We start from the raw sequence: 24212 nt of genomic DNA on the forward strand, positions 1-24212 counted from the left end.
GCTGGTGACAAACTGCAAAGCTGAAGCTTTAAGGCCATGTAATAGGGCAGATTGCAGTTATTTTGCAATTACAGTTCTAAAAAGAAAAAATTTCTTCCACTAATATGGATTTATAGCATTACTGCTCTTTGCTTCTACTGAAAAAAAACCAGAATGTGCTTTTCTTACTAGACACCTGGGGCTATGTTTTGCCCTGGGCTTCACCTGACATTTCAGAAGGCCTATGTTGTTGAAACTCATTCAGCATTAGGATATTTAGCCTGTTCAGCAAAAATGGAAAAAAACCCTGCTTTTTAAATGGCAATCTTCTTTTTTAATGAAGATTAAAAGTGCCATAAATTAATTTGTTCCTATTACCACAATTCCAACATGGAAAAAATAAATAAGGAGAATGAAAAAAACCCCAAACCCCAAACCAAAAACAGCTGTAAACTGTAAACTGTGGGCTTTTAAACTGGAAAGTCATCATCATTATCATCATCATCAAAAATCATCATCATTATATTTATAAATGTTTATTGAAAATTAACTTCTCCGGTTTAGAAGTACCCCAGATAACTTTCAGAGGAGGGTTATGGTCCCTGTTTGACAGCCCACCACTACCACAGCCAGATAACTTTTTTGTCCTCTCACTGCATCTCCATGAGAAGAAATCAAAATGCCATGTAGGCTGGTTGTGTGAGGACTTTTAAATTTTTATTTCAATTACTATTTTTATTTTATGTCTTAGAATTCATCTGTGTAATTTCTTCTTTATTAAATGATTTGGCCAGATTTCAAAACCAAAATGAAATGTCTGTTTTTCACTTGAGGCTACTCTTGCAAAGGGTTTTCTGAAATAAGGAAAATAACTGTATCTTCCCCTTTTCTGGCAAAAGTCAGAGATCTAAAGAAAACTGGCACAGGGACATTGTTTTGGAGGAGGCTTTCTGGGTTTTTTTGGGTATTGTTTAATTAAAGTATTTTCCCAAAGATAAAATTTTATTTTTTGTCCATTTTATTCCCTCAAATGGGGAGTGAAACTGCTCAGATTCTTCTTCTTTGTTATGCCTTATGGATTTCCCCTGAAAGATAAATATAGTATTTCTTTGGCCTTGAAACCATGCTTTATGATCTGAATAATTTAAACAAAAACAGCACAATTACATAAATTGTCTCTGATGGGCTGAGGATGGAAACTACTCACATACCTCTTCTGGGCAGCCACTGTCTACCCAATCTTGCCGGTGACGATCAAATCCACTGGAGCATCTTTAAATGATGAAATAGATAGAAGTTGTCCAGATGGAAATAGGAGGAAAACAAAAAGAATAAAGGAAGGGAGAGGAACAGAAGAGAGTGACAGAAAGAATAAGTAAATTATGTGATTTAAAATCCATATGTTTTATATGGTATCATTTTTATTCAAGATGCTTTTGCTTACAATATGAGAAACTCCTTTAATCCACTTTAGTGAAAGGTGTTTCAATGAATGAGACTTTTAGTTTTTAAAATTTATTTATCATTTTTAGATAGGAATATCTACCCTCCACTGGATAATTATTCTTAAGATGTCACTGACCCATAGGATTTTTAAGTTTGATGTTTAATTTACATATTGATGTAAATTAGTTTAATTATTATTGTCCAGAATTCTTAGCCAGGAAAATTTAATCCCACAAAGGATGTGGTGAACCAGTCACTGGGTTTATCAGGCAAAGTGCTCACAGACATCAAGATGCACATATAACTATTTGATCAATGTTCACCGCTGCTCTGAACACTCTCTGTGACAAATAGAAAACACTGTACAGCTGCTTCTCCCTCCTCTCTAGATTCAGAAAACTTAAATTGCATGCATATTTCTTATCAAATTAGGTGAGTTTAATAACCTGTTTGCAATATCCCTTGTCTTTTGCTGTATGTAACAAACAAATTTTTAAGACACTTGTAACACTTTAAAGTAATGATTCCCCTGGAAATGTGCATCTCTCCAGAGTATTATCAGTGACTGTAGAGTAAGTTTGTGTTTCCTAGACAACAGGTAGCATCACAAACAGAAAGCATTTTTAAATAGGCAAGCAAATAACTAGAACACAGTGTTCATCTTTGAAGGAGATTCTTGCCAGCTAGGATGTTTTTTATTTTGGAGAGTTTGTTTTGGTTTCTGCATTCATTTCCTGCAGTATTTTGTTATGAGACAGGGTGATCTCATTTGGCAGCCATGGTCATAACTTACCTGAATGTATAAAAACCAGCTTTTTGCTGTCTTTTAATAAGACTAGGCAAAAAAATAAGGCCATGGTTGTGGTTAGCTGTATTTCAGAGTCCTTTTTTTTGTTTACAAAGAATTGAAAGATGACAAGACACGTCAAGTACACCTACTTGAAGCAAGGGAGCAGTTCATTTGGAAAAATGGAACACCATAATTATTTTTACAGAAGGAGAGGATGTTACAAGAAGATGTAAACAATGTTAACAACACACTTGGGTAAGAAAAATCTCCATATAATTATTCTGAGCAGAATCTACAATGTCTTTGAGAAAAGATTTTGAGAAAAATGTTCATTTTCTCGTTACACCTGCATTGCATACCACATTCCATCGTTTGCAATATTACTAAAAGAAATACCCCAATAGTAACTGGTGCCAATTTTCACACACTATAGCAACTGGCTTCTCCAAACACCCATTGCTGTTAAGAGAGGAATGTTCAAACCAGAAATGTATTTCAGAGAAATACATTTATTATATCTGCTTCCCAATGCATGAGGCCCCTAACATAGGAAGGACATTGGCGTGCTGGAGCAGTCCAGAGAGCCACAAAGTTGATCACAGGGCTGGAGCACCTCTCTTATGAAGACAGGCTGAGGGAATTGAGGCTGCTCAGCCTGGAGAAGAGAAGGCTTCAGGAAAACCCTCTACAGGCTTTCCACACTTAAAGGGAGCTTATAAGAAAGATGGAGGGAGACCTTTTATCAAAGTAGTGACAGAACATGAGTAATGGTTTTAAATGAAAGAGAATAGAATAATATTGGATATAAGGAAGAAGATTTTCACAGTGATGCTGGTGAGTCACTAGAATAGACTGTCAAGAGAAATTGTGCATGTCCCATCGTTGGAAGTGTTCAAGGTGGTCAGGTTGAATGGTGCTTTGTGCATCCTTGCATCTACTGCAAGATGTTCCTGCCCATGCCAGTGGGGCTGCTCAGAGTAATCTTTAAAGGTCCCTTCAAACCCAAAAAATTCTATGAATAAAGACCACTTGAAAAGTGTTCTCTTGCTGAACTGTGAGTGAATCAGTGCTATGTTGGGAACTCGGTGCTGCTTCTCCATCTCTGTGGTGTTCTGTCTCTGTGAATGTTTGAAAGAACCAGAAGACCTTTACTAAGCAGAAAGAAATGATAACATGGTATTCCACGTATGAATAGAACTTTTTTTTTAAGTCTCCCCTAAATTTCTTTAAAATTTGAAGATCTTCATTAGCAATTTCTCTGCCTATAAACAGGACTAGACTGATTTTTCAGATGTACTGAAAACATAAATCCATCACATTTTATTCATACTGCTTTGGCTCAAATGCTTTTGAGGATATTCAGTACATGAGAAAACCAAACCAAATATTTAGACATGAAATCAAGCCACTCTATCAATTCCTCCACTTGAGGCAGTTACTGCTGTTGCATATCTATGCTAATTCAACCCAGTGTACTTAGAGCTAGTAGGGATTAAACAAACCTAGATTTTATCTTATATATAAATGGTGTGAAACTTAAGGCTCCAAAGATTAAATGAATAAAAATGTATCCCAGGTGCACTCACTTACAGTTCTTAAGTATTTTCTTACAAACTAATGAATTACAGGGGTGAGTAACGTTTTTGGGGTTAATTTTTTTTCACCAGGAATTAACCAACCACCAAAAACTGCATGTAACACTCAAGGACTTGGAATGGCTCTTTCAAACATGTGAGGTAGTCTTGAGAAGACTCTGCCTTGAAAAAAATACATTAAACCCTGGGCACTGCTTATTTAACATTTTCCACTGATGCATAGTGAGTCCAAACAATATTATCAGAAAGAGCTTTATCAGGAATGAGATAGTCTCCTGGAAAACCTGTTTGTGAACTTCCTTTGAGGCATAAATCACTGCATGTCTGCAGCAGCAGCTACTGTTGCTGCCTCGTTGAGTTAGAGCTCTGGAAACTGTCATTTCAGTGCAGCACCCGCGTTACTGACTGCATTTTTAAGACCTTAATTTAGTGGCATGGTGATAATTCCCTGTTGCCATTAAAACATTGGAGCAGGTTTGATTTGCTGCGCTGTTTATGCCATCTGTCAACACGGCTATTTCATAACAACTTCATTTTCAAGTGATGCCCAAATTCAGCTCCTAGGAAAGCAATAATAAAGATGTTCTAGGAAATGAAAATAGGGACATTTATGAAATGCAAGGAATTTCAGGGTTTGTGTGGAACTCTGGAGTACTGGTTCATGGAGGAAATGGAAAATGAATGTCTCTACACATATAGCTACTAATGCAACTCGACTAATGGCACAACTAATGCAGCTCAGTCTGAGTAAGAAGAAAGCTGTCAGAATCCATTCAGGGAACTGTATGTAGCCAGAAAGGAGCTGAAGATGTCATCCTATTTACCAAAATCCCTTTACCTTTATTTGGCAGAGAATACTCGAAGTTTCCACTCAGTGCAGGACATGAAATGCTCTGCTACTTTTCTTAAAAAGAATTCAATGAGGATTAATGATGATGATAATAACACTAATAATAAATAAGATAACCTGAATGCAGAAAAGGGTTTAACGTGTTAAATATAGAAACTTAATGGAAAATTATTAGGAAGAAAAGGGGCAAAGTCTGGATGGAAAAACCTTTTCATTAGGTTGAGCTGGAGGATGACAATCAAAAGCATTGAAATGCATAGCTCATATAATTTAAACCAATAATTTCCTAGTATTTTTTGGCTCTGTAAGAGTATGTAAAGAGCAGATTTTTGGAAATGAAAGGCATTCCAGAAATCTGAAATGATTTTGTAAATACCATGTAATGATTTAGCTCATTTAAAAGGTTTATTAACTCAGCTAAATAAAAGGTTAATCTGGAAAATTAGACAGAAAATTGAAGAGGCAGAACTCTTTTCTGAATTCAACCATTAAGGAAGGACCATCACATTATGAAAGGATTAAGACAGTTGCTAGGATGTTTGAATTACTAAAAGAAAAATTAGAACATTTTAAAGTGAAATTTCTTTCCAAGGTGAGATAGAAAGTAAAAAATAAATATAAATATAATAATTAAAAAATACTGGAACTTTGTGTTTGTCCAACTGAACTCTAATCATAGAGTGACTTTTGGAGGAAAAAATGTTTATCTTTGTGCTTGGTCTGGTTTCGTCTCCTTTACCACAGAGCAGGCTCCAATTTGGTTCCTTCACCCTTAAAATATCACTTTCTTGCCACACTGTGCTGTTTGGGGAAAGATTGAATTTTCCTTCCTTTTTTATTTTCCACTTTCAAATGCAGAACTTAATCACAGCTCAAAATGCTTATAGAGTTCATGTGAAGTGTCACTGTAAGTGACTATGGTATGCATTTTTACGGTATTTGAGTAGCATTGGTACTTATCACTTAGCTCAGTACTCCTAATCATATATCTGAATTCTAGCATAAATATGTTCTCTGTACTTATATTTTACTTAAATATTGCTTAATTAAACTGTACTTCAGAGTAGGAGGACAATTTGATTAGTTGGAAGAGGACTTGCTCCCATCTTGCTCTTGTAAAATAAAAATATCTGACTAGTTGAATACAAGGATTTGAAACTAAAATCAACCTGTACTACTCTAATGTTTATGAAGAATTTGAATGTTACAAAGGCGTAATTAATAGTTGATGTAACACTGAATTCCACCACTGTTTAAACATAATTCTCTGCTCAAAATTTAAAACATTCAGGTAACGATAAGGATGATCAGAGTGGAACAAAGTTCAGCAGTCAATCTTCAGCCTGACAATGGTTCCACAACTTTATGGGATGGAAAGCATGGAAAAATATAGCTACCTGTTGTGTAAAATACTCCTGAAATATCAAATAAACATAGAAAGAAAAGATGTAAAAATCCAAGCTGTTATTTTTCAGAGAATGACTGAACATGCATAAGCCTCAATTTTTGTAACTCTGACACAACATTTCAATAGGCAGTGGAAAATAAAGACTCCCACAGGGAACTCCTTCTGCTGAAAGAGGCTAAGAATAAAAGTGGGATAAAAGAAGTAAGTTTTATTTTCAATTCCACTAGAAAGAAAAAGATCAAATTGTGGTTAAAGTGAGACTTGGCAGAGTTCTGATTAAAGAAGAATAGGAGGATATTTTCTATAAACTTAATGTCAGTTACAACAATAAAGGAAACATGCTGAAAAGCAGATAAAGAATAAAAAATATGCTTTTGCTAAAGGCTCTGTTTTGAACAGTTAGAAGGAAAAAGATAGTGTAAGAGGAGGACCCTAGAGTCAAATTTATGAGATTATGGTACTGGCATTTCCAACAGAATCAGCAGAAATTTACATCAAATGTGTTGTCTGGGAAGGAACCACACTGAGATTAGTCCCTCATACTAGATTACAGTTGCCACTGCTTTGACTTTGTGCATTTGTACCTGCACAAAGTGGGTATAAAGAGCTAATAGCAACAGAAGTTAGCAGAGAATTCTGATCCGTTGGCATTGCTGCATGTTTGGCACACAAGTAACTTCTCAGGGTTTGATGCAAACAGCTCTGAAGTACTACTGGATGTACTTTACATTCTGTTTAGTGATCCTAAAAACCACAATTTAGCTCTTCTTTCTAACATGATTGTCTGAACTATTTTCTATCTTTGGACATGCAGCTGACACTATCTCAGAATTACAGTTATTGTTGCATATCCATTGATTTAGTCTCATTTTAAAAATAAAAGTATGAAAGCTGTCTTTGGAGAAAGTGTTTCTTTTTTCCACTTTAGAGATAAGGAAACAGAACATAGGAGACATGGAATGATCAGCTGAGATAACACATAATTTGTAACAGAATCTAGAATTAAGCCCAGATTTTCTGAAAACCAGATGAGCATGCACTATTTCACAGCTTCTGTGTTTCCCATAGTACTCACAGACATATGAATGGTAGAACTGGGAATTAAATTGAAAAACATCAAGTCTCAGGTGACGTGTATCAAGGCACAGATCTCATTCACGCATTGCCCATGCTCTTTTTTATTCTGGTTCTTTACTGGGATGTTCCTCCTTTGAAAAAACTCACGCTGATAACAGTAGATAACAACTAGTAGAGTCCTTGTGGCAGGATAAAAATGACCTAGTGCCTGGAGACTGCATGAAAAGGACTGTTCACGTGTCTGTTATCACACAGGAACCCCAGTAATCATGCAGTGTGCACCACGGCTGGTTCAGTACTGGTGGGCAGCAGCATCTGAGCTGCAAGAAGGAGAATTGCAGCAATGGCTTGGTTAGTGCTGGGTTACTGCCCCTGCTGTGTCTCATTCACAGCTCTAAAAAGAGTAAGAACTGAAAGGAAGCAGGAGCTATGACAGGCAAAGGAGGCACAGAGTGCTAAACTCACTCTGCATAATCCAATGCTTATATGCTTATAAAAGTATGTGAATTAGGACTAAGAAAAACACCCTCTGTTAAAACTCAGTGAACTCTTCAGAGAGAGGGCAAAACAAGGAAGGACATGAATCATCCTATTACTGGTTATGTTCAAAGCAACTTAAAGTTTAGAAAGCTATTTGTTTCCCAAAATAGTATCTTAATTGTGTCTCATTTTTTATTCTAAAAGTGAGCCCAATTCTGAAGTCAGCATTGAGCAGGACCAGTCATCAAAAGAGATCACAAAAGAATTGCAGAACAGGAGGAGCTCCTCAGTTTCCTAATTAATGGTACATATTGATATTTGTTGTGATATCCAGTGATTTCATTAATGCATTATGATAATGCAGATATTGGAAGAGTTAATAGATCTGAATAGAGAGGGAACTAAAGATGACATTTAAGGAAGCGTATTCATAAAATTTCATTTATTTCCCTAAGCTAAGAATATCTTCTACAAGAACACGTTAGAGAATTCCTGAGTTTACATGACTGGAAAGACTAAGAAATGTATATGCTATAAAAAATCTGAAGACTATGTTAGGAAATGGAGCAGTTTTTTTGAGGTCATTCTAATCTTAGATAATCCAAAATTTATGAAGAGACATGAATTTCAGATTTCTTTAAAGAAAAACTTTTGACGAGTGTTTTGTGTTTAGTAATAGGTAAAATTTAAAATATGCCAAAAAAAAGAGACTTTATTCATGGTGCTTCATTATAGAATGATATCTAGGAGGCTGTGAGGCAAATACGATCTCAGTGATGCTCAGTTTATATTGAGGAGTACAACTATAAGAGGTTAGCACTTCTGGAAAGCAATTAAGGCAATTGTGATCATTCTGTCCACACTAGTACAATAACCATGCCCAGAAATGTTCTTTGGCACTGAAGACTGCTGGCACACAATGGCCTATGCCTGAGGGAGCAAACTCTCTCAACCTTGAAAAGGAGGAGGCTGCACATAAATAGCCAGCTGGGAATAACCTTTGGAACAGCCCAATCCCTGCACCATGCCTGGGAACTGTTCTGGACAGTGCTCCTGGGCATGGACTGAAATCACACCAGGAAACATCACAACTGTTTTAGGAACACACACAATTGTTTTACAATGCCCGGGCAGCTTCCCAGGCTGCGTTAAATTTGTGATACTATGTAAAAAGATATTTTGTATGAGAAGATGAACTATGCTTGTAAAAGTCACTGGGGCTACCATTCTGCATTATATTTCAATGAAAAATGAGAAAAAGAAAATTTGATAAAGTGCAAAAAGCTTTCATTTAAAAATCTATGTTGATTCCGTTAAAAAATACTTGATTTATTTTATTTATTTATTCCTTGTTTTATTTATTTCCCTTGTAATGAGAACAAAGGAAATTAAGAGTGATCATAAAAAAAATGGTGGAAGATAGATACCTCCATGATAATGCAGTGGGTTGGAAGCTTATATGAAAGGAAAAAATCTAATACTTCCAAAATAGGAGATTAACGTTCATCCTAAAAATTATCCTAGAGTCAGGTGTGACAATCTGGGCTGCCTGTTTCCACAGAATAGCCCTGAGTTTTGACATTCCTGAAATGCTTTGGTCTCAGTTTCTGTTGTTTCATTTTTTTTTTTTTTTTTAAATACTTGAAATAAGGAAAGAAGGGGACCAGTTGAGAAAATTTTATCTAGGTCAACAGTTTAGGCTACAATGGGTAGGTGGTATATGGCTTCTGAAATATAGATTCATGAACATTCAAATATTTGATAAAAGTTACCCAACAAGTAATTTCTTAGAACATACCATTCTCTGGTAATTTGTAGTTTGGAACTACAAATTAAGTTTATCTCAGACATGAAGGTAAAGAAATCTAGTACCTTGTTTCTCACTAAATTATTCTACTGAGAGGGTCTATGAGACAGAATGAACCTACTACACAATCATTATTTTTACTAATCTGTTTATAGATCTTTTCTATTAAAAAAAATTATCCTAAACTCATAAAACTGGGGTTGGCCAAATTTGTGCATTTTCTAATACACCATTTTTGAGACAGAAAAAAATGTCCAATTTGTTCATCTGTTGTAGGCAGAACAGTTGATTTATTTCAGGCCATTGAAAGAGAAGATAAGATATAGTGCAAAATAGCAGCATCACTGCTCCATGTGTAGCAACGCATAAAAGCATTGCAAAATGGGCAATGCTGGATAATGGAACTATCCTGTTATAGTACTATCCTATCCTTTTTTGATTACAAATTCATTTAGAAATCCAACTAGAAAAACTAGTTAGCTTCATCAGGGGAAGCTTACTTATCTATTTGGCTCAGAAACTGCTCTTGTGAGGCCTAAGAGCCCTTGAGAAACTAAGAACCAAATTATGTTTGGTTTTTATTCCCTTTAACTTTCATATTAGAACCCTGAAGTTCTACTATGTTCAAAGTCAAAGCATATATCCTGACATACACGGTTAGAGAAGTGACCCTGAGCTATTTTAGAATCCACTGTTTCCATTAGTGGAAGATGGTCAGCTCACTCAGGACTCTTTCAGTAGCACAGGAATAGTAGTTAGCACGAAATAGTATAAAGACCTTTACATAATAGTCAACAGAGAGAGAACTGGATAAAAACATCAGTAGTTTAGCAAATAAAGATAACACTTGCAAATTAATGCTAGTTAAGGAAAATGTGGGAAATTTCAGAGGTGTGAAAAAGATATAATTTGGGACTTTACACACAACAAGAAATGGAAGAAACAGCCTGAGTGTCAAGAAGATAACCTAAGTAGAGCAGAAATGATGCTGTAGACATGATGTTAAATTATCTCATTGTTTTTTGGTACAATATATTATAGTGAGACAACCAGTGAGAAGTTTGTGACCCTGACTGCATTCCTCTGTCTTTGAACATGGGTTCATACAGCAATGTTCCTATCTGAAGATTTCAAAACCTTCTTGAAGCTCTTTTTCTGAATGCAGGTAAAGCAGGTAAAGTTTTTGCCTTATGTGGTAACATCCCTCTCAGCATTTTTTAAGCAGTCTTGTGTCTAAGTAACAAACCTAGTTTTTCTAATTTTTCTCATTTGTGTTATGTATTCATCTATTCATCATCTACCTGTACTTCACATTTCACAACATGTATTATGAAAGTTATCTTCCTAACCACATTGTATTAGAATTTATTTAATGCAGTGTTGCTATGCATTTTAATTTGTTATCAGAAAAGTCTGTTTTATTTGAAATTTGAATTTGAATGTCCCTTGCATTCTTTGTATTATACAATTAAATTCCAATAATTATGGTAGATGACCATTTGAGGCATTTATTTGGGAATCAGAAAGTCTACAATGTCTTGTGTAGGAACCCACAAGAGAGAGAGACAGCCTATCACACACAAAATGATGACTACAAGCCTGAGTCAAGTTTCTTAAAATGTCTAGTGTATGTATAAATAACATCATAAAGCATCTGTGGAACCCTTTCAAGGGTGAGTGTCACCTGTCTGCAATCAAATAGGAATTTTTCTGAATTCAAACATGGATATGAACAGATGAAAAGGAAACCAAATTGAAAAGAATTTTGGGCTGCAATGGGACTGAATGTGGCATACTTCTGTCAGAAAAACCCTGAAGTTTAATCCCAGAGTAAATACCTCTCTAATACAGTGTGGCAGTACCCACTGGAATGGCTATCACCCTCAGGATAAACAAAAAATGAGGAATTAAATCTGTACTAAGCTCTCTTGTGATTTGAAAGACTTATGACTGGCCCAGAAAGTGCAGTTCTAGATATAAATGGTTCATTAAAGACTGAGGTGGGCTTTTTCTTATTGTTCTAATGCAATAAATGAAGAATAAAATATTACTAGTATTTAAAAGAATTGTGGCAAAAGTTTCTAAAGAAAAGAATTGTACTGCTACCTATTTTTATAGCTATTATATTACACCTATTGTCATTTTGGTGTCTTAGGTGCATCTGTGAATTTAAACATGGAAATGAAATACAGATGTTGTCATCTTCTTTCCAAATTAATCAGCAAAATTAAGTATTACCTAAGATATATATAACAGCTGTATGTCTTCTATCCCTCCCCTCAATGAGATTTAAGTGCTTAACTGTCCTCTGTATCTTTGGTAGCTACTTCCTGCATTTATAAAAAACACCTTAGGAATGTCATATATTTGGTAATAAACAGTACATGAGAGAGACTTTAGAGGAAGGTCTTAGAACAGTCCAGGCAGTGATCCTTTCCATATTAACTGTGATGTCTTGTCCAAGTTGTGTTGCAAAATTGGATATCACAGGAACCTGCACAGTGGTTAATGAACAGAGTCTCCAAGCTCCAGAAGACACAGCAACAACTCTGGCAAAGGATGTTATTGTGAACATCCAGTTAGTGAAAACAATCTCAAATTTTGAAAAGCAAATGATATGGTAAGAAACACTTATCTAGAATATTAATAGTGTGAGTGACGTGTCTTAAATTGATCACTGTGTTTACACCTAGATTAAAAATCTTCAAAATGCTTCCCCATCTTCAGGTTCAGGATATAATAGAAAATATTTTAACAGAAATATAAGGATTTCATATTAATGAGAATTGTAGCAATCTTCTGCTCCTTTTCTAGAAATAATTTAAAGTTTTATGACCCAGTCTTGAACTTCTTAAAAATTTGCATCAGTTATGAGCATAACTGCTGTCCTCATGCTGTTCTGAGTTATTCAGAAAAACAAAGCAGGGTATGCATATGTGTGACTAATCCTGGGGCTGCAAGAAGACTGGCTATTTCTTGTGTGAAAGCAAGATTCAAATTCCCTTAGTAAGATATCAAATCTATTAATGTTAGAATCAGGATATTTTATGGAGCTGCTGAGAACATCGGTGAGTACTGCAGAAGAATGTGGGTGGAAAAGAAGCTTGGGGAATGAATGGTCTGCTCTTGCACTGACTTGTACGAAGCCCCTGAAAGCTGGTGCATGTTCACTGGGTTTCTGCTCAGAGACTGAGATTTTTAGGTTTATTAGTATTATCATAGGAATTATTCCAGACAATTTGTGCTGGAGGGAATTACAGAAATTCCACAATTTGACTGACTCCAGCCACTATCAAATTCCACCAATTTACCAAAAAAAAGTAGAAAGGCTAGTAATCTGCTATTCATCCACGTGAGATTCTCAGTGAATTACAAATTCCTCTGGCTGCAGGCTAACCTTCAACAAAAACATTTTGTGAGCTCAGGATCCTCTACATTCCTTAACAGTACTTTCCAATGTACCGTTATGTACATTTTACTGATATGTACCATTATTACAATTTTTAAAGTGTACCATTACTATTTACCATTATTTTTAAGTGTACCTACAGGGTCACTGAGGTTAACACTCTCTTCTAACAGAACTGTCATCCCACTTGAGAATATCTATTACTATAATCTTGTGAGGCTTTTTTCATCAAACAATACCATCACTGAGCTCATTCTAGTTTGAGAAAATGCTTTGTTCATTAAACACTTTTGTGCCACTGTCTTTTCTTGCTTTAGTCCCATCAGGCTTACCATGCATACAAAATTTTTAATTATTGAATGCTAATTTCCTAACAGTTTCTTGCAGTGCATGAGGGCAAATTAGCTTGTCAAATTAAAAGCAAGGACCTTGGAAAATATGTGAAGAAGTTGGGTGTGGAGCAATTTTCTGCTCAAGAAAGTACAGATCTACTTATTGTATTGCTCATATCAGTAATGCATCAGGGCTGACAAATTTACACATTTATTCTTGATACATTTGTTGCACTTGAATAGAAAGATCAATTGCTCTCTCAATAAAGCTTTTGAAATAAAAGAAAAATATGCTGCATTTTAGAGCAAACTCTGAAAAAGAGCCATACTTTCTGATTCTCTGCTATGTGTTGCTTCATAATTGGAAAAGAAACTGTATGCAAGTTAGAAAACCATTACTTCCATTACTTTTCATTTATCTTAGAGTAAATGTGACCTAATTCAACAATCTGATTGTTAAGACCTGTGTGTTAGGACTCAGCTATATTTTCACAGAAAACCCCTCCAGCTGTAGTGGCATCATACAAACATCCAGAATCTGGGCACATTTCTTTTGCTTTGTCTGAAGCAGGGGTATGATCAGCAAATTCTTGAAGTCACACACATTGGTAGAATGAAATATATTTAACAGAACACACTATGTATTAAACCTCTAGCCCTTCAAAAGTAACTAAAAGGAGATTTTCCTTGTAATTTGTATATGAAACTATTACATTGATTGGATTATATATGCTCCCTCTGGTGGTTTACTTAATCCATAGAAATGCCTTTTTTTTTGTGTTTGTATTTCAATAGCTAGGGTACTGCAACCAATTTAATAATAACAGCACACTACTGTCAGGTAAATAGTGTTTGGATAAAAAAAGCCTGAGTATAAACCAGCCAGTCCTCCTCCCATCTTTTAATTTGCAACTGAACTATGAAATATTCCTAAAGCAACCAAAAAATCCAAAACCAAAACTAAACCCACAACCCTTAAAACTTCAAGTAGTTAAAAAAAGGAAGTATTTAAAAGTGAGCACTTTGAACCAACCTTTATGATGGAGTGCTAACATCAGTGGAGAAGGGAAGCTCGGTGGATGTCGCCTATCTGGAATTCTGTAAGGCCTCTGGCACAGTTCCTCACAACACTCCTCTCTAAACTGGAGACATTCAGATTTGGTGGCTGGATGGTGTAGTGCATGAGGAACTGGTGAGATGTTTGCATCTATAAAGTAGTGGCCAAAGGATCAATGTCACAGCAGAGACTGGTGAAAAGAGATTCCTCAGTGGTCTGTGCTGGGACCAGTGCTGCTTAATGTCTTCATCAATGGCACAGACAATGGGACCGAGGGCACCCTCAGCAGGTTTGCAGATGACACCAAGCTGAGGGATGGGTTGGTTTGCATTCCCCTGCTCTTTAGTGGAATCTGCAACCCTTGTTGGGGTGTAAAAGCTGAGGAAAATGTAGACATCAAACAATAAGCTATGTGTTTCTTATTTGGATTTAATTATTTGCTTTCATAAATCCAGAGGCTTCTCTAGTCAGATAGCATAGTAATTATGTTTATGGTTTTATAAATTCTGTAGGGAAGGTGTTTTGCTCAGCTGATAAATATTTTAGGTTACATAAAAATGTTACTTATAAATACTATAATGTTTGAGTCAACACTTTTTAAAATGAGATCAGGTCTTGCCAATTGGGATATACACATCAGCAAACAAAAAACATTATCCTTTTCTTCTACCTGATACTAAAAATTTCCAGACATGAACTCACATTTGAAAATTAACTAAACATATTTCCAATTTCCTTCTAAAGGAAGAAGAACGAACAAGACATTTCAAACTTACCGAGAAGTTCAGAACACAAGTAATAGGAATTCTTTTTTCTCAGTTACTATAAGGGCACCATGGAAAACTGTCACTTCATATTTCAAATGTAACATGTTTTCTTAAAAAATGCAGGTGCCTAAAGAGTCTTCCTTCCCTGCTTTCCAGCTAATCAGCATGGAATGCAAAACAACTTGTTTCTTTATTACTTGCTTAGATGGGAATAATGATTATCATAATAAAAGATTAGAAGTATCAAGCCTTAAATCACATTATTGTTGCTATTCCCAGACACATTTCTGATTTTTCATTTTGCTCAGAACACATTCCATAAACCCCAGCTATAACCTGTTCATTTAAACAACTAGAGCTATTGTTATCACACAGGACTATGCATTGAAGTGAAATACACCACAAATGGGATTATTTCAATTTTTTTTTACCTCAGAATTGCTTTAAGAGTATAAGAAGCTTTGGGAGCTGTGCATACACACAAGGGCAGTATGACTCCCTAAAGTCCATGGAGTGCCCTGCCTCATCACTGCACTCAGTCCTGGAACTTTTACAGTCTCTTTCAGGGCACTTTTCAAGCAGGCGGTTTGCACTTTGTGGGTCTATACCATAGACTGGTATGATTTCAAACCACATTGTTCAAATCATACTCTGGAAAACAAAGACTTTTAAGGATAAGAGTGCAAAATATCACTTCTTTTTTCACGCCAAGGGAAGTCCCCAGCAGGGCTGTCAGGAGAGCAGTGCCAGGAGCTAGTCCTGGGTCTCCAGGCAGCCAGTGCCTGAGGGGAATGGAGTTGGTCTGAGCTGGAGACATGCAAGGAAGTGCCCAGGCTCACACACCTCCACAACTAATGGGCCATTCTTCTTGACTTGTTTTCAGAGGATCAATGTTCACTTATGTCCTGTGCCTCTGGGGGTTCTCTGTCAAGGCAGTGTCACCCTTACTGAGTAGAGAAGCTTCGTGGGGCTCCCATGGGGCATTTCACTGCTCAGCCCTGCTTAGACTCTTCTGAAGATTTTTTTCTCATACAAAGTGTTGGAGCCTTAGAAAATTTTTGGTCCTAGATACTTAAGTACAGAATTTGGTAAAAAGTTGCTTTTAGTACTGCTCTCCTATTCTGTGTAACTTCCCTTGAAAACCCAAGTGAGTCAGCCAGCAAAGAATCCTTGTGGATCCAGCTGTTAGCCTTTTGGCATAAGGCAGACACTTCTGAGGATTAGAAATTTGAATATTTGTTCCAACAGTGACAGCAGAGTAAAGCTATAATCTAAACTGTTCACAGCTCCTGCCCTTAGTACTACAGCCTTCCAGTTCCCTTATCTTCAATGTAGGAGTGATGGTACCACACCAAGCCTGACTGATGTTGCAGGTACTGGGAGGTGCTTTAGTCCTGTATTGAGGAAGTGAAGCATGAGACATTGACAGACTGAGTCTCAGGATGCACAGATTGAAAGAATGTGCTCTGAAATATCAGCTTCATTTCACTGCCCAAATGTGAGATTTTCCTGAAGTTTATCAAAATAAAAACATTAATATCTAGGGAATGTTTATTTATTGGACAATCAGCTTCAAATATTTTCAAGGGAACTCACTATTTCAGTATATGCAAGCAGGTTTTACAAACTGAAGCTGTAAAATAACAGCAAGGTGGTCTTAAAACTGTCAAAAACTTTTCTAGAAAATGACATCTCTAATGTGCAGGCTATACAAAGTGCCTAGAGTATATAAACATTTTCAGATGCCTAAGAAGATGATGTAAACAAATCTAACATTAATGAATTCTCCCAATTTTTACATGTCAGGAAGTTAGAGATAATGAAGGGCAAATGATCCATGTTTCAGCCACTGGAGACCTCCATGGGACAGATGCTAAAGCGTTTTAGGCATTTTATAGACATGGATACTTGTGTTGGAGAAAGTTAGAATACCATCTCAGCTTACATATTTATAGTTAATCTCCTTTGAAGAGTTTTACTCGTGAAACAGTTATGAAATATACATAGTTCCAACAGAAATTAGGTCCTAGGGGCATCCTCCATCTGCTGAAGTCAAAGGAAAATGATGTGCTTTTGCTTCAGTCATGGTAAAGTGGTGTGACACATCATATTGGATTTCAGACAGGATGGTTTGATGACCCCCTATGAAGGAGCTAATGGTGATTTAAGCTTGTAGAGAGCGCAGGAATAGAGGATTTGGCCCTCAGTCACATCCAAAATGAACCTGCCTCTCCAACCATTGCAGAGCTTGCACAGCAGCTGGGTTGAAGTTACAGGTAGGAAACAACCCACTGCTGTAGGATAAAGCAATTTTCATTCCAACAGAGATTGCCCACAGGGGGGAGTAAAGTTTTTCTGCAATGGTCACACTGGTCAATTTTCTTTGTGCAGTTAAAGGTTTTACATAAAGTTTTGGAGGTTTTCCCCCAAAACTGTACTTGGCTATGTGAATGATTCAATATATGGATTAAATCTAATGCAAGGAAAGAAATTAGATGCAAGATGGTGCTCCTGGTAGTAACATTTCTCTGGCTAAATGGGGTAATAAGTACCTGAGAAAAAAGGTTGTGTTTCCCAATGGATATGTATAGGCTTGTTACCCACATGGAAATCTGTCTGCTTGAGAATATCTCACTTTAGAGCACCACAGTACTACTGTGGCACCACAAAAATAACATCTATGTGTGTTCCAGGCATATCTGAGCCTCACTACCCACCAGTGCCCTCAGAAGCAAACAAAAATCCTCCCTCTGCACAAATCTGAGTGCTAAGTTTGTTGGGAGATTATTGGTACATTGAAAACCCACCACTGCCTTCTTCAGGCTTTTGCAACAAAGGCTAATTGGCTTCCCCACTCTGGGATTTGCCAACAGACAGGAGAGGCAGTCTTGGCTCCTCATTTCTTGTTCAGTCAGATTTGCAACTGAGAAGAATTACTCAGGCATTGTTCCTAAGCATTTCTCCTACTTCAAAAAACCCTATGAGCACACATTTGAAAATGGACTGTAAATATTAATTTCTTTATCCTTTAGGCACTTCTGAAATGTCTAAGTTAATACTTCATGGAATTCTTTGCCCTTGGTTTTTCAGTCTGATTTTATCCTAGTGGAGCAGAGCAATGTATATCATAACAGGAGATAAAAGTCTCCACTGATTGACAAGACTGGTGAGTGAAGAGCAGTGACATACAGAAAAAGCTGAAGGACTGTGAGGTAGGAATTAACAACTTTCCATCCTTTATGATTTTTAGCCAGGCTATTAGATTTTCTTGTTGAGGAAATGCTTCCTAATCACATGCAAAAAGAACGTTTTAACAGAGCAAATTTATTTTTGAGAGGAAAAAACCCACAATGGGGTACTGAAGCAAATGATTCTGAGCACTCTTCTTTGAACTAGACATTGCCACTGAGAATGGAACAAGATTTTTAAATTTTTTATCTCTTGAAAATGATTAGTCATGCTGAGAAAGTGCAAGGTAAAGGAAGAGAGGCACTAGACTACAAGTCCAGAGAGAGTATGCAAAACTGGTAGAAAATTTTCAAAGATGAGACAGAATGATTCCTCATCCCAATAATCTGCAGTGTAAGCAAATAAATATTCAGTTTTCACATTTTGGAAAGCAAGTTGCCTCTTTTCACAAAATATTTAACCATTTATTATTTCAGATCTCTTTCTCCACAGAGATGAAATAGTTGAAGTTGCTCATTTCAGAAACTGGAGATGGGCGGCCAAGAAAGAAAAAGAGGCCTGAAGCAGTCACCCACCAAAGCCATGTTTCCAGAGGAAACAGCAAGCTAACAGATTAGGTGTAAAATCCTGTATAAGGATTTTACATCTAGGACTTGACCACAGCCTCTGTGGTCAAGTCCTAGATGAACAGAGTCCTGAAGAAACCTGTCTGATCTAACAGCTGGCCCAGGTTTGAGTGGGAGGTAAGTCTGGATTTTCCATTCTGAGCTATTTTATGACTCTATACAAAATTCTCCATTTTCTAAAACCTGAATGAATACTGCTCATTCTGACATATAAGAATTGTATGGTATGACTTTTTTAATACTACTGAAATTTCTATGTAGAAGTGTATTCTTAGTTTCCTTTTCAATATCCATCCTTTTTCTAAGGAATCCTCTCCAGTTCCTGCTTTTGCTGGTGGTCAAACAATGCCCAAAGACAACCTGCATGAAGTGACAGTCTCACTACTGTCAGTAATGGCCTAATTAATAGCAATAAAGCTACTCAATCTACCTGCTGCATCTTCTCAAAAGCACAGCCATAATGCAGAGTGGAGACAGCTGTTTTTGGGAAACAGTACAGGACTACCTCACAGCAGGCTCATCTTTGATCTCCACATGCAAAAAAACCCCTAGTTTTTCTTCATTCAAACTTTAATTGAATAGAAATAGTGTTCAGACTGTGCATTTTTCAGCAGTAAATTACACCTTTCCAGTTGTGAGGGAACAGCCACAAACGCTCCTAAATGAGCAGAAAGAAACACAGTGTGGCTACATGACTGGTTCTGCTTCTGCAGAAGGATAAAACTTAGTTCTCCACAGTGAATTTGTGCCTCAGTGAGCAAAACGTATTTCTCAGCAATGTCAACACTTAGGAAACTCAGGTGTTTGCAAACTAGAGGGAAACAAAAAGGATCTGAAGGTTTCTGCACCTGCTCTTTACAAGAGGTCTGGATTTTACAATGTAAGGGAGTTTATCCAAACAAAAAGGAGAACACTGGCCACAAAGCCCTGCTCAAACCAAAGCAAACAGAAACTCAGTGCTACAGCATCTATTGATGGAAAGAGAATGAAGCAATGGTGAAAGAAAGGATTTGGCTAAAGCAACCAAGAACTGTTGTTTGGAACAGTTTTCTAGAAGTAATACTGCTCTTCAATATATTTTCTATGTTTTATATTACATGATTTGTCTTAGCTCTAATTCCACTGGAAAGGTTTTTGCAAGGCAAATGGAGAACAGAGTTACTTTTTAAGTGACTTACTACAGGAGTTGCAGCTTAAGAAAACATTATAAAATTGACCCAAAATTTCTAATTCTATGCTGTGTTCTTCAGCTATTTACCAGTTCTTCAACATGGTGTCAAAATGTTGCACTATTTTAGAATGTTAATTACTTTTTCTTGTTTCAGTATACATCAGTTTCATACAAAGTATTTCTAAAGCCAATAACTAGAGCTGAAGAGCACAGCAACAATGAATGTCCATTATGATACTGCATTTTGTTTCAGAGAAGTGGCATGAAATTCATCATTATGGTCAGGGAAGGTCAGTGAGTGAAAAACTTTTTGAGAAGCTGCAGTTGCAGAGTTTCCATTTTGCTGGCTGTGCTTCAGCTGCTCCACAGTCTGAATCACTCCTGCCATGGACTTGGCTGTCCTGGTCCTTGTGTCACTGAGAACCTGAGGCGACCCAATGCACCCACCAAGGGTAATGACAGGTTAAAAAAGGAAAGGACTTTGACTGTCTGGATGTGTTGGTCTCCCTGCTGCTAATAAGGAAGTTTTTACAGCTATATTAACACCTTGCATCTCCATGGGGTTAAATTATTTTTGATGAAGCCAATGATGTAGGGAGAAAATATGATTTTTATTATGACATCTCCTTCTTTTTCTACTTCAAAAGGATTTTAAAGTATGACTGAAGAAACAAGAACAAGGGCTTAACTCCTGAGTCAACTATTTTGACTATTTTTGCCTAATTGTTGAAGTGAAATGAGACAATGATGAGCTGCCAGTGATCACACTTGAGATTTATGTTCATGTGAATGCATATATATAAACACAAATGTAACAACTTTTAATGCTGAATAACCTGCAGGCAATGGTTTTGCATAGCCTTTGAGCACAGCTCCATATCCGCACACATAAAAAGGAAAGAAATTATTTTCTCTACCTTTGGAGTTTACTGCACCAGCTGCAGTTGAAACCAATCTGGGCAGTGACACAGGGACCGCAGCTGGTAAACTGGAGACAAGCTGGGATGTAGATAAACATAAATTATTTTTTTAGTCTCATATATGTTTCACATAAAAAACACAAAAGAAGAATATATTTTCTGATAATACATATTTAGGAAGTCAACAGGTTCAACCATATCTAAAATAAGACCCTGAACCCAGCCTGTTATAATGCTTTGCACAATTGTGTACACAAAAGTACATTTCATCTGTGGTATTCCATTTGTATTCCATTTGTAAATGTATTCCTACTTCCACACCTGTTCATTCAGCTTTGTTCCTAAATTTTTATCTTTTTGCTCAATATTAAGTATTTCCTTAAATCTCTTTCTTCTCTGGCTGTTCTTTGGTGCTGCTAACACTCAGACATAAGCAGATAATGAGACTGACATATAAATGTGCAAGAACTAAACCTGAATTTAAGAAAAGGAAAAATAGATGTTTCTACTATTTTTACAATAGTACAGCTGGCATTTTAAACCCCAAGATTTCTAAGCAATGTAGTTTTACCTTTGAAAAAGAAGCCTGATCAACTGCAAAATACTTGGAGCCATTTGTTTGGGGATATGCCTTCGTGATGTGATGCACAGTACACAGAAGAATTCATGTTTGCATTGCAAGCATGAAAACTGTTCTTTATTTTTTCTTGAGGAAATGTATTTAAAGGCAATATAATCATTCTTCTGAAAAAATTATTTGGCACAAATTTCATGCAAAACCTACTGGGAGCTATGTACCTATAAACTAACTTGAGACACATGAGAATGGACTGGATAATGCATCATCCATTCAGGAATCTAGGAGAGGATAAATGAATCTGTTTGTGATTCCAAGTCCAGAGATAAAACAAAATATTTGAAATTGTATATGTGTTGCTGGGAGGGAGAGGGAGATGGATGATTTCTAAATCTGGCTCCTGCTTATGTAATGTTTTACTTACTTGGAAGTGGTATCATTTCAACAGCTGAGAGATTGGTAATCTTTGACATCTGTAGCTCCACCCTGTGGTATTCATAAATTGTTCTTCTGCGGACATCTGACAGGAAAGAAAAAATAAATCATATTTTCTTATTTTCCAGTCTTTAGATTGTGAAAAAGAGTGGATGTACTAAATGCACACTGTTCCTTAGATACACATATGGCAACTACTTTTCTCAAGAATATATTTTTAACTTTGAATATCACAAAATAACAAGTAAAGATTGGTAGAGAATTTTTCAGTGGAGAAGCCCTCAGAACTGACAGAAAAGGAATTTCTCCTGGAAAAGAATTATGAAAATGCTGAGTGTGCTCTCAAGCATCTTAGTCAATGATCTGGGCAGAAATTCTAGAGGGTATACTGTCAGACATTTTAGGGTGTATTTCAAATACACCCTTGCTTTCCTAAGACATTTTTCTCACCTTATAGATTTGAGAGAAATGCTTTATATACTCACTTTGTCAGTTCTTGCCAAAATGTGCAAACAAAACTTATTTAATTGCTTAATCAAATTTGTTAGCTACAAGATAGCTCACATCTAAGTGTACTAGAATATATTTTCATATTGTAGCATATTAGAGAAGACAATCTTCCTAAACAGCCATTGTGCATAATCTTTACACAGGCTGACTGCACCTGTTTCTCAAAGCAGAAATTCAATATAGTCAATGTACTGTTCTGAAGGGCTTTGAACTCACAAGCAACTATAAGACCCAAGCACAAGATAAACATTAAAAAATCACACACTACTTGCCAGAACAATATCCTGTAATGTGTTCTGAAAATTCCAGATTCTATATATACAGTTGAAATATAGACTGGCAAGCTTGTGTATTTGAAAATCAAAAGAACAACTTCTAATACCAACCTGACATAAAAATGACAGCTTTCTGAGGTGGTGGTTTAATATTTATGTTCTTTTTGAAGGTCTGATAAACTAACTGAAATCAGAGCTAAACACAATCACTGACCCTCTGCAGTCATTCCAGAGAGGAATTAAAGGTTACATACAAAGGAGTAACAGATTATCCATGCCAATGACCAGTCTTAGTCTACATGTAACAGAAGAAAAGGGACTTGTTGACAGTCACAAACTCAGACTTTGGATGTCTTCTATGCTGCCAGCCCCACATGGATTAGAGCACACCTTGTTGCTTGAGGAAGCAGCTTCTCTGCCCTCTCTTACCTCATCTCAGGGACAAGTAGGCAGTATCTCACTTTCAGATAATAATATTTCTATTTAGCTCCAAATCAGCACCATTGCCAACAACTTCTTGCAATTTATTTGAAGCTTTGCTATGAGTTCACCCCTCCTGGTAGCAGAATTCTCTTTCAGTATGAAATGAACCTATATTGAGCTAGTTTTATGTGCTACCTACAAAGTCATTCTGACTAGCTAAAAGACAGATATGGGCACGTGCCAAAGTTTACCCCAATAAATGCCTTAACTCTGTCCTTCAGATCTACTGGAGAGAAAATGTTTTCAAGACCAAGCTAATTTTCTGTGGGGATGGGGACAATCTCTTGCCAGCTGCAAGAGGTTTATGCTCACAGGATGGTCAGTCTCCTTAAAGCCCAATCAAAGTGATTGTAAAATGCCTTTAAAATGAGCTCCTGCCAATGCTGAAGGCTGTAATTTAATTTGTTTCCACAGAAATCTTTAACGTTCTGTCAAAAAAAAAAAAAAAAAAAAAAAAAAAGCAAGTGAATGTGAATACATAAATTAAAATGCTGGGTGTCAACACTTTATTTGAACTGCATCTCATTTGTACTGGTACAGACTAGTACACTATAATCCTGTTAATGCTGAATCTCTCCTTACAGGTTCCTCGCAGGGCTTACAAGAAATAAGGAGCTTCTGGCTTTCCAAAGACTCAGTAAGAATCAGAGATTCAGGGCATAGATACTTTTACCTCACCCAGTGCATGAAATTTCTGAAAAACACTACTTTAAAGAGAATTAAGCATGTTGTATTAAAAAAAATTCTAATCATGCATATTTCAGCATGACTTTTTATTCCATTAAATCCCATTGCCCGAGAGACTCAAATTTCATCTTTTTCTTCACAAAGATGACTGTGTCAACCACAGGTGGTAAGTTTGCATATAAGGCATCTATCTAATGTAATAAACTAAGCACAGAGAGGTATTTGCATAGTCACCTTCTAACATCTTTGCATATTCTTGCAGACAGGTGGTTGGAATCGTGAGCATTCAAATTTATCTGCCTGACCAGGCTAGAAAAACATGCAGGGCTTGATTAGTTTGAA

General features: G+C 36.5%; 1 protein-coding gene across 1 annotated transcript in view; it reads right to left on the bottom strand.

Annotated features, from left to right (window-relative positions):
• The window catches only part of PLXDC2 (plexin domain containing 2), a 253175-nt gene that overhangs the window by 32183 nt on the left and 196780 nt on the right, over positions 1–24212 (bottom strand). The window contains exons 8-10 of the mRNA XM_063150230.1: positions 21905–22000; positions 20901–20982; positions 1191–1251 (exon numbers count right to left, since the gene is read on the bottom strand). Of these exons, the coding sequence (XP_063006300.1) occupies positions 1191–1251; positions 20901–20982; positions 21905–22000 (239 nt within the window). The remainder of the gene's footprint in view (positions 1–1190; positions 1252–20900; positions 20983–21904; positions 22001–24212) is intronic.

This window comes from Melospiza melodia, chromosome 1 (genome assembly GCF_035770615.1).
Source record: "Melospiza melodia melodia isolate bMelMel2 chromosome 1, bMelMel2.pri, whole genome shotgun sequence".
Taxonomy (NCBI): Eukaryota; Metazoa; Chordata; class Aves; order Passeriformes; family Passerellidae; genus Melospiza; species Melospiza melodia.